Here is a 12006-nt window from a genome sequence, read left to right as displayed (position 1 = left end):
GGTTGCTGCCTCCTCCATATATCCATAAGTTTCATTTCCTGCATTGATTTAACCATAAATTTGGCCACTTTATTCTTTTTGATTGTTTTTTGTCCAATTTTATCCAACATTGGATTCAAATAAGGTTAAAATCCCCTCCTATCAATATATTCCCTTGCATATCCTCAATCTTCAAAAAATTATCTTGCATAAACTTTTGATCCTCTTCATTAGGTGCATATATATTGAGCAAGTTCCAAAATTCTGAATATGTGACACTTTATCATTACATACCTCCCTGCTGGATCTATTATTTCCTCCTCTATTTTGATTGGTACATTTTTATTTGTTAATATAGCTACACCTTTGGCTTTTGAATTATATGATGCTGCCGCTACATGCGCCACCCAGTCTCTCCTTAATTTATTATGTTCCACTTCAGTTAGATGCGTTTCCTGCACAAATGCTATGTCTATTTTTTCTTTTTTCAGTAAATTTAATAGCCTCTTCCGTTTAATTTGGTTATGTATTCTATTAATATTTATAGTACACCTCATTTCCGCTTCCTCCCTACCACCATCCCCTTTTCCCTATTTTAATCTCTCAGTTTTCCCTTTTTAAACTTAGTGTATGACAACACATTTAAAACATAAAATACTTTTAACAACTCCCACATCCAATATTCCCTTAGCCTCAAATGTTTCCCCCCTCCGAGTTGCCCCTTATCCCTTGCCGGGCAACCACAACTCCCCTCTCCATTTGGATTGTGAACCCGGTCTCAAGCGTCAACTGATTTCGCAGTGACAGTTATTCTCTCCCACCCAACCCCCTCCCCCAGAAAAGACTTTTTCTTTTACACGTATAACATAGTTCACCCTCTTTTTTTTCCCGGTACTTCCTTTCTTCCCTTCTCTTTCCCTTATTTAGTTCTTACCTATACATTATTTTTGCATCTTTATATATATTTTATCGCCGTTCTTCATTCTTGTTACAACTCTTCATCTCTCCTTCTGTCCTGCAGATGTTGTGCAAATTTTCGTCCTTCCTCCAGATCCAAGAACAGTCTGTTTTGCTCCCCAGGGATAAATATTTTAAGCACAGCTGGATGTCTTGACATAAATTTATAACCTTTTTTCCATAGGATCGATTTTGCTGTATTAAACTCCTTCCTCTTTAATAGTTCAAAACATATGTCTGGGTAAAAAAAAAATATTTGACCCTTGTATTCCAATGGTTTATTGTCTTCTCTAATTTTATTCCTTGCCCGTTCCAGTATATTTTCTCTTGTCATATATCTCAGAAATTTTACTAAAGCGGATCTTGGTTTTTGATGTGTCTGTGTTTTTGGAGCTAGTGTTCTGTGTGCCCTTTCTATTTCCATTTCTTCCTGTATTTCTGGCATTCCCAGGACCTTTGGGATCCATTCTTTTATAAATTCCTTCATATCTGTGCCTTTTTCATCTTCCTTTAGGCCCACTATCTTTATATTGTTTCGCCTACTATAGTTTTCCATTATATCCATTTTCTGAGCTAACAACTCTTGTGACTCTAACTTTTTTATGACTTTCTTCCAATTTTCTTCTTAAGTCATTCACTTCCATTTCTTCAGCCTTTTCTCATTCTTCCACTTTTTCTAATCTTTTCCCTATTTCTGTCATGACCAGCTCTAATCTATTCACTTTTTCTTCTGTACTTTTCATTTTTCTTTTCATTTCACTAAATTCTAATGTCAACCATTCTTTTAATGCTCTCATTTGTTCTTGAAAAATAACTTTATCTATATTCTGTCCATCTGTCTTGCCTTCTATTTCTCTGTGCAGATCTTGGTCTTCTTCTTCCTTTTCTTCTGTGTTTGTACTTGTGTTTGTGTCTTCTTCTTCTCTTCTCTTCCTTGATCTGTGTCTCTTCTGACTTTCCTGTTTGTCTCACTTTGCTTGGCTTCTCCTTGCTTGGCTTCTTGCTGTTGGTCCTCTTCTTCTGGGCTACTCATCTGTTGGGCCTCCTGCTGCTGGTCTTCTTTCCTTTCACTCTTTCCTGTCGCTCTCCTCTTCTTCCAGCTGAGAGCCCTGGGGTCGGGCATCCCTCAGTTGGTTGCGTTGTGTTTGCCCGCTCCTCTGCTGAGCCCCCTCCCGTCGGTATTCTCTTTCTCCTTAGTAAGTGCACTGCGCACTTTTGTTTGGCTCAGAGAGCCATTTTTGCAGTCCAGCGGTCGGGGTGGGGGGTCGCGACTCTGCAGGGTCATCACCAACCTCGGAGAACAGTCTCTCTTCTCCACGATGGCTCCCTGTTTCTTCATGCAGGTAAGGCCTTCTCCTTTCTCTTCCTGCGTCTTTTCTCTTTTTTTCCTTGTTTTACTTTTTCCTTCTTGGGTGCCATTTTCTTTTTTTTCTCTACAACTTTATCTTTTATTTATTATATTTTGTATTTCTTGAACTTTGTATTTTCTTCACTTTATTTCTTCTTTTCTGGAGAGGGCTGGTATTCCCCTACCGGCCACTACTCCATCACGTGACTCCCCCTTGAAGAGTTTTAAGGATGGTCAAGCATATTGGCAGATTGAATTTAATCCTGACCAATACTTATTGCATTTTGGGATGACTAATAAGGGTAAGGCATACACAGTAAATGTTGAGGGTCAAAGGAGTATTGAGGAACCCAGGGAACTTGGTGTGTGTCCTTGTATTGGTAAAGATTGTAGCACCAGTGTATTGAGCAGTTAAGATGGTAAGGAGGATATTTGGCTTTACTAGCCAGGCCATAGAATTTCAGAAAAGGGGTGTTGCGATACAACTGTATAAAACCTGGATTAAGCTAAAGCTGAAATACTATGCAGTATTGGTTGCCACATTATAAGAAAGATATGATTGCACTGGACGAGGTGTGGAGGAAATTGCCTCTGATATTGTCTGGGATGGGGTATTTCAATTTAAGACTAGATAGGCAAGGTTTAGTTTTGGAGCAGAAGTGGCTGAGAAAGGACACAAAATTGAGGTGCATTGGAGAGATTAAACAAAACTTTTCCTCATGTCAAATATGTTTAATAGCAGAGTCAATAAGTTAAAGGAAAGGAGTCTGGGCTTGCTAAGGAACATTTTTTTCACCCTGCAGTTGGTAGGAATCTGGAACACTGCCTTAAAGTATTGGAGACAGATTCTCACAACATTTAGGTAGTATCTAGATGAGCTGCTGAATCAACAAGAAAAGTACTGGAGAATAGGATTTGTATCGATTGATATTTAATGGTTGACATGGAGATAGTGAGACAAGGGGTCCATTCCTATGCAGAATGGCAATTTATTGTCACCTAGGTTTTGATATCTGCCATTCCACAAATTCTAGAATTATTGCTTAATTTTTTTATATACATAAAAAATGTTGTATTGCATAATCTGCATCAATTAATATTAAAAAGATTGGAGTTTGTTACACAATTTTAATTTTACTTAACAGCATGTCAGACAATTAATGATTTGAGACAAACTTGGGTGAGTTAGTGGCATCCTAATACCAATAGACAAACATTCCCTTTTTCCATCTGATATTCATCCACTTTTTAATGACTGCGATCACTGGTAATTTTTGGTTTTCAATGATAATGAGGTGTCTGAGATGCTTGTTACCAATAATTATTGGACATTCGGTGTTGTCAGGTTTTGTAAAGTGTGAGTAAAAGTTGATTTAAATGAAACAAAGTGGATGTTCTTGGTATTTATTTTCATATACATGAAAGTGGAATGAAAACTTTTCAGATTACTTTGACAGCTGTATAACAATTCTTTTTGTGAATCATCACAAAATGTTTCAAATTTCTTGCAGTATCTTGGATACTTTGGGGATGCAAAAACCAAATACAGGCGGGTGTATGTAAAGTTCATTGAAAATGTAAACAAAAAGGATTATATTCGAGTTTGTTCCAAAAAGCCAAGAAATAGGCCATTGCAAACTGCACGGTATGGAAAATGTTTTGATTTTTATCCATTTGCTCTTTTGGTGTATTGGTTTTAAGCCAGTTTGGTTGGTTTATTTATTGGAAGTGCATGGATTTTATTCATGGATGAATTGAATATTGCCCATTAACATTATCAATGTTAAATTCATTAACTTTTCCTGAAAGAAAATTCATTTAGAATTTTACAACGCTGATGTTCAGTGAAGTGGATCCATCAGAAACAGTTTTTACCAACTTAATTATTTCTTCCCCCCCCCCCCCGCATGAATCCAAAATTTTCTATAGTTTAAATAAAATATAATTGGTTAAAAATATAAACAGATATGATCATAACACATATGAGCAGAAATAGGCTATTCAGCCCATTAAGTCTGCCCCGCCATTAAATTATGAGAGGATCCATTTTACCACCCATATCCAATTATTTTTAAACTTGCCTTTAAATTGTCTTCTCATTTTGAACTGACGATGACAATTGAATGTTCAACAGTACAATGGTAGCTGTAGAAGCTATATGTTTATTTTGAAAAAATATCATTTTAACTAATTAAAGTTTATCTTGTACATTGAGCACAGTAGAAAATCTGTCCCATTATTTTGTCAGTTTAATGTGTTGTATTGTATGTCCAGTGCCAACTTAATTTCAAACCTTTTAATTTTGAACAGTAATCTGCAATGTCCCTCACGTTTCTGATCTAATTTTTCATCATTTATATATTCTGTCTTCAGGCATAGCCAATCAAAGACGGGTTCTAGTAATAAAACCTGCATCAATAACAGTGCAGCTCAGAAAGGTTCAGCATCAAAATCCAAAGCCAGGCCAGTTAAACAAGTAAAGGTAAAAGCAGAACCACCACCTAAAAAGCAAAAGAAATGGGTGAAAGAAGAATATTCATCGTACTCAGACTCTTCTGTTGAAACACAGAGTGATGATAATGATGATGGTAAGGCTCATTTTGTTTATATTTAAATCCTTATCAAGGTGGGAATAGAATCAGGATTGGTTCTGATATTTTAGTGTTATAAGTGAGAAATAATTTGCTGAACTTTTCTCTGTAGTTTACAAGAAAGCATTAAAGTATGCCAATGTGAAAATAAGTATTTTGCAGGAAACTAATACATTGGACATGTGGAATTCTTGTAGATTTCTGCAGACTTTCATCTCACTGAATTATTCTCTATTGGTTCAGTTTGAAAAGCAGAATAGGATGAGGTCACATGATGAAGAATTTTAATATGGTGTGTATATTCAATCAATTTTGGAATAGTGCCAATCAATCATGTATTAAATGAAAATGTATTGCTCTATTCAAGTCTTGCTCAACTTCTGAAACACAGGGTACATCTCTAGTGATTTTTTCCCCCTGTTGAGCTGAGATCTTTTACCGACTTTGCAATTAGTTCCATGTGCCAAGTCAGGTAGACTGGAAAACCATATTCTTAATAAATCTAAACAGCTGGGTTTCATCTAGGTTTTTTATCTGTTAAAAAAATAGAATGTCATAAAATCCAGGGTTCCAGAAATAAAAGAGCAATTTATAGCACTAAAAAAAAAGTTTTCTTTAATTTAATCCCAGTTTTCCATTTTGAAGACACCAAGGGCTTTTCAAACTATGAAGGTACTTTGAGACAAACTAATTTTTTACCCCTTAAAAACATCATAGTCCCACAAATAATTATCCCAATTGATTGATATCTGCAATACTTGTTCCGATATGTTTTTTAAAATGCATTTGCTTTGGGACATATTTCCCTGCAATGCGATGGGAAATTGAGTGCATGAAATGTAAGATACAAACATTGTGAAGAGTCAGAAATGAAAGTTTAAAATTTCATCATGATAATAATTTGGAAGGCTATCTTGGTGACTCGCTTGGGAAAAGATAACCAGTGCTTGTGGAACTAAATACTAATGTCTTGAGAGGTAACAGAATGGCAGATGTGGTTGGGGAAATAAATAAATAAAATTAATAGGTCTTTAACAAAAATCCACAACTGCCTTCTTTCTCAGACAATGGATTTCTTTCGAAAGTGAATACACACGGAAAAGCTGTCAAAAACAGTCAGCAAAAATCAGGTTTGTGAAATAAAGTATATTCATATAAATTCCGGATTTATTGTGTTGTTGATATTTTAGAATTTCTCATCAGTATAATTTATGTATTCAGTTTAACAAAGAAGCTTCTTTCCAGTTTCTAGTATGCTAATGTACCAGTGGCCATTAGTTGATTTTTTCCCCCCTTCCTATCTCAGTGAAGATCTGCAATTAATCTAAGATATTGTGACTTCAGGGTCATTTAGGTCCATTATACTTTCGAGAGAATGAGGGAGCTTTTCAAAATGCTTCTAAAGCTCAAGAACCAGCAATTTATGGAACCAGAGGAGAAGTTGTCCACCTCTACAATCCATTGTTGTGACTTGTGATATTTTATGATGTGATTTCATGCTGGATTCTTTTACATTTCAAAATATTTCTTTCTAATTTTGAATGCCTATAAATTTTGTCAATTATTCCAACTTCTGAAACACAGGGTACATCTGTAGTGAACATTATAGCATTGATGTTAATTCTATTTCTGTTGATTTACAATGTATTAATGTTGTGGGTTCAAGAATTCATAGAAGCATGAATGCCAATTTAGATTGATTCTGCAATACAGTAGTTAAATGTTGACCATGGACAAACTTAATATGGCACTGATCCAATCTCTTGGGTGAGCAAATAGCCCAGCAAAGCAGATGTATTCTCTGAGTAGCCCTGCAGTATTTTTACCTTTCATAGCCACTAACTTTATCTTGTCATTATCTATTTCCCTTTTGTGGAATCTTGACTACATGACAAATTACCATGTTTCAAAAATATTTATTTTTAAATTGGCTGCATCACTTTTTTTGGGGTGCACATGACATGCACATGATATTTGATGTCCAACTTTGCTTGTTTTTAGTGCTGCTATACTCCTTGGCTTCCATGCTATAAGGTTGTAGGTAATTTTCATATTTCTTTTTGTTAGGGAAACTGGGGAGAATGTGGCGGGTTAAGATGCAGGCTAATTTTTGAGTTAAGTCATGTCTTTTGAATCAGAAGATAAGTGGTACCTCCAAGAGTGTCAAAATGCATTCCAAAGGAGGCTGGCATTTGTTGAGGATGTTGTCTTTGAATTCTATAGTATGCTTAACCATGGTCCTTTCTGGTACATTGAGGGAAAAGAACGATTGATGTTACTCAAAAATGAGCAGAGTTTGTTTGGGTTTACTCTGGGTGCTCTGGTTTCTTCACACTTTCCAAAGATGCATATATTAGTAGGTTAATTGGTCATGTGTGTAATTGGGTAGTGCGGGCTCATGGGCCCAGAAGGACCTGTTACCACACTATACTTCTGAATTAAAATGAAATAATGTCTCATTCATGCACACTTCATCATGTACTTGAATAGTTTCTTCAGGCTTCACAACTCTGCAAAAAATTTCAGTATTTCAGTTGCTTTATCGTTTATTTGTTTCATACTTGAAGTATGATGTTATGAATGTAAAATTACAAAAAAATTAGAAAATATACTTTTTATTTTTACTTTTACAGTCGTTGATTGTATATTTTATGAAATATGCTTTTCTTGTAAAAGAACTCCCCGGAGAAAAAAAAGAATTGATGCATCTTTCTGAAACCATCGACTGCAATGCTTTCTTAAGCATCATTAGGTATCCCACAATATATTAAGAATTAGTATGTTAACTGTTTTTCACCAAGAATGACTATGTTTTAAATGGGAAAATACTCAGATAACATGATCTTTTTAGTTCAGAGTTTGCAACCAATAGTGGGTTGCCCAATTGTACCCATGATTTCTGACCAAAGAACACATCATGAGCAAATGGAAAAAACATAGGGTGTGGAGAAGACCTGGATGATCTTCAGGACATCAAGACTTCCTACTGTTTATAGTCAGAGCCTAAATAAGACCTTCCCAATAATGAGGAGACCAGTTTGTCAATAGGCACCTCTTGACTTAGACAGACCCATCAAAGCAGGTGAATGCTGAATGTCAATGAAAAACACCAAGTATGTTTCCAAAAGATATTTTAAAGACTATTGAAATTGCAACTTTTTAAATTCAGAATTCAAAATCCTGGAACAAAAATTTTATTTTTTTTAATGGAATAGTTTAAAAATAAAATTCAAATAAACAAATCATTTAATCCTTTGCTGTTGTGACACTCCCTTGAAAGTCCAATGGAGAAAAGCACTCTGGGTCAGGAAGAGAGAAGGTTGGTATGGAGCAAAGGCAACATTGAAGGAGATTGTGTGGATTCCCTACCATAAGCAGTTGCCTTAATCTGGCTTTTCCCATGCAAAGTTGCACAAAGAATCCAGCTTCGGAGTGTAGAGGCCAAAACAGTGAAACTTTTGCATCTATGTATAATTCTAGCCAATCAGTTATTTTGGGGTATTGCTCAGGAAAATGCTGTTTCACTCAAAAATCTTGGCTGATATGCATTAAGAAAGCAAAATTAAATATTGACGCATTGTGTAAGTTATTTATATCCATAACACATTGGAATAAACATTTAAATACATTTCTAAATATAGGTACCAATTTAGGTTTATATATTTGTTTATTTTAGAACGCCACTCAACAACTCCATATGTAGCTCGTTTCTTGAATACCAGAACAATGAAAGAGACATTTAAGAACTATGTGGAACTGCTTGTGAGTACAGCCTTGGATCCCGACATGATTGAGGCATCAGAACAAAGTAATGGTAAGTATTGATGATCAATTTTTGATTCTAACTTGCTTTAGAGGTTCAAAAGGGCGGCATGGTGAGTGTAGCGGTTAGTGCACTGCTATTATAGCACCAGTGGTTGGGACTGTGGTTTGAATCCTCCACTATCTGTCAGGAGTTTGTACATTCTTCCCAAATGTGCATTAGTTTCCTCCCACCCTTCAAAACTTACTGTGAGTTGTAGGTCATTTGGGTGTAATTGGGCGGCTCATGGGGTGAAAGAGCCTGTTACTATGCTGCATGTCTGTATGTTTCTGTCTGTATGTATGCATGTCTAAATGCTGCTTTGCCCTATTAGTTGTTGTCCTGGTCATATCTAGCTCATAAAATAGTCATGGTTAGTCAGCTTACTGTATTATTCACTGACTTGATGTTGGCACTACAATGATTGCCAGGATTTCTTGCCCATTGAATAAATTGTTTGCTTGACTTGGAGAACAATTTAAGAATAACTACATTGAATTTTTTGAAGTTATTCAGGAGTCTGATAATGGCAGGAAAGTAACTATCCTTGAATCTGGTAGTATGTGATTTCATGTTTGTTCTTCATCCTGATGTGAGTGGGGGGAGGGGGCAGCTGGGGTGGGATGAGTCTTTTAATAAGTTGGCTGCTTTTGCAAGGCAGGAACAATTATAGGTGTCCATGGAGGGGAGTGATGAAAGAAAGTCTGCAGACACCACTATTAAAGTAAAAACCATACTTGAGAAACTCAGCAGGTCAAAAGTTTAGCAAAGATAAAGATACATAACCAACGTTTCATCAAGGAAGGGAGGGGGGGTGAGGTTTGTTTGATTGCCTGAGCCACATTTACAATCCTTTTTTGGATGGAGCAGTTTCCATATCACACAGTGATGCATCCTGATGGGATGCTTTCAATGGGTCACCTTTAGAAGTAGTTAAGAGAAGCTGATATTTCCTCAAGCGCCTAAGGAAATAGAGGTGTTAGTGCACTTGCTAAGCTAATTCATTGATGGGGTTGGACCAGCACTGGAGATCTTTTGGTGCATCTAGAAAAAGAGTGTCAGAAATTAGTTTGAATATGAAAAGGTTGGAGAACTGGATGATTCCAGGTCTGCCACATGTCAGTATGTAGAATATTCAGATCTTTGTATTCCAGTGAATGATAGTTTAATGAGGAGAAATAAATGACTGCAGAGAGCCAGTTTGGCTTCTTATTGAAGCAAATTAAATGATTTTAAAATCTTGTATGATTCTTCAATTTGGATGATATTTTCCCTGTTTATCATTAATGCAAAATAAGGCCTAATATTCTTAAGGTGTGACTTGTGCAAGGGAGTGAAACCTGTGTCATTCAACTGAATTCAAGATCAAATTCAAATTTATTTATTGTCAAAGTACATATGTGATATCAAACACAACCTCAAGGTTCCTTTTCCTATGGGCCTGGCAGAATTTTTACTTATTGGTTCTGTAAACTGTACTCAAGAAAAAGATGTGTATACAAAAGAGAGAAATGTAAACAAACTGTGCAAATACAGTCACAAATAAATATTTAGTAATAAATAATGTGCCAACTAAGTCTTTAAATGAGCCTGAGTCTGTTGTTGAGGAGTCTGATGGTGGAGTGGGTAGCAATTGTTCCTGAACCTGGTGGTACGAGTCTTGTGGCACCTAGACCTCTTTCCTGATGGCAGCAGCAAGAATAGAGCATGTCCTGGGTGGTGTGGATCCTTATGATTCCTGCTGCTCTCTCACAACAGCTATCCACCTATGTTTTCTTGATGGTGGGAGAGTTTTGTCCACTATCTTTTGCAGGCCTTTCCGGTCAGGCTGTGATGTACCTGGTCAGCACACTTTCCACTACACATCTGCAGAAGTTTCCCAATGTTTCCAATGTCGTACTGAACCTCCACAATCTCCTGAGGAAGTAGAAGTGCTGAAATCTTTCTTCACAATAACATTAGGATGTTTGGTCTGGGAAAGATCCTCTGACATAGTGACTCCCAAGAACTTAAATTTCCTCACCCTCTCCACGTTTGATTCCCCCAATGATCACTGGATCGTAGACCTCTGGTTTTCCCTTCCTACAATCGACTCCTTGGTTTTGTTGACATTGAGTGCAATTGATAACATTACTTGCAAGGCCACTTAGGAAGGCATTTAAATAATTTGGTTTTCTTCTATAAAATACAAATGAATCAGATTCATTACTATAATTGAACAGCTTCATTTTACACTAATTGATTTCAATCTTTTTATAGAACTAAAATAACACAGAAGCTTCATTGCTGGAATGTCTTGTGGTATAGATTGGAGATTAGAAGTTTGGTTTGCCATGTAGAATATTTGATATAATATATATAAAGTTTTATTTTTAGTAGTTATTTGTTTTCTGTTCCAAGAAAGTGACTGCTTTGTCAGGGCCTGGTATGCAGAGTAGCTGGCAATGATGAGTGGCGCAGGGGTACAGACCTCAGCTGGATGATGGGAGCTGAGTGTGGCTGTTCTTTGTTTAGCCCACATGTGGTGGTCTTTCTGAGAAACAACTGCATGAGAATAATTGCCTACGTCTGAGCCAGTGCTACTGAAACTGTAAAGCTGGTCAGTCTTATTTTATGAGTGTACTGTGCAGCTAATCTTTCGCTCATTCAGTGGTTGGATCCACTTGGAGTCTCCATTTGAGTTTGAACATCCTGCAATAATAGAAACTAACCAATGTGACTGGCTACATCACAAGATGAGTTTAGATAAATCTTCTCACAGAATACCAATGTTTCCTTGCCCACTGAATCTTATTACCACAAATTTTCATTGCAATATGTTGGCAGGTGCTGAATGAGGGCCTATGTACCCAGCGCTTCCTAATTAAATGCTTGATGAGTATGATTAAAGAGAATCTCAAGGAGTTTTTCATACTTAACTAGGGAGAGGATAGGACCACTCAAGAACAATAAAGGGAGCTTGAAGTCAGAGGAAGTGGACAAGGTACTAAATGAATACCCTGTACTTTGCATTTGTATTCACCAAGTTCTCCTTGATCATGGATAGTGAGGGTAGTGTGGAGAACACAAACGTTGGGGTATTTTGAGATCAAGCATGACAATGCTGGGTCCATTGAAGAAAATTGTGGATATAATTGAATATATCCCAGGTAATTGAAATGGGCAAGAGAAGAACTTGCTCGGGGATAGAAGATCTTTGTATCCTCATGAGCAACAAGCAAGGACTGGAGAGTATCCATTGTCGTTCCTTTGTTCAAGAAGGGAAATCTGGATCATCCAAGAAATTGCAAACTGGTGAGCCTCACTCAGTGGTAGAAAAGCAATTGGAA

At 36.6% G+C, this 12006-nt stretch overlaps 1 protein-coding gene and 1 non-coding gene across 9 annotated transcripts in view; both read left to right on the top strand.

Annotated features, from left to right (window-relative positions):
- Positions 1-12006, top strand: part of qser1 (glutamine and serine rich 1) — a 127144-nt gene that overhangs the window by 103107 nt on the left and 12031 nt on the right. For 7 of the 8 annotated variants that reach the window (XR_011346273.1, XM_069902466.1, XM_069902476.1 and 4 more), the window contains 4 exons: positions 3796-3929; positions 4658-4872; positions 5940-6005; positions 8552-8689. Coding sequence is in view for 7 of the 8 variants with exons in the window: in XM_069902466.1 (XP_069758567.1) it covers positions 3796-3929; positions 4658-4872; positions 5940-6005; positions 8552-8689 (553 nt within the window). In the remaining variant the exon portion in view is untranslated. The remainder of the gene's footprint in view (positions 1-3795; positions 3930-4657; positions 4873-5939; positions 6006-8551; positions 8690-12006) is intronic. The other variant, XM_069902511.1, reaches the window with a different exon arrangement.
- On the top strand, positions 11116-11254 carry LOC138752176 (small nucleolar RNA SNORD94). The gene has a single exon (XR_011350431.1). It is a non-coding gene; the product is annotated as a small nucleolar RNA SNORD94 (small nucleolar RNA).

Source organism: Narcine bancroftii, chromosome 1, assembly GCF_036971445.1.
Source record: "Narcine bancroftii isolate sNarBan1 chromosome 1, sNarBan1.hap1, whole genome shotgun sequence".
NCBI lineage: Eukaryota > Metazoa > Chordata > Chondrichthyes > Torpediniformes > Narcinidae > Narcine > Narcine bancroftii.
Note: the sequence above shows the minus strand (reverse complement) of the source record. Positions and strands in the feature narration are given on the sequence as shown.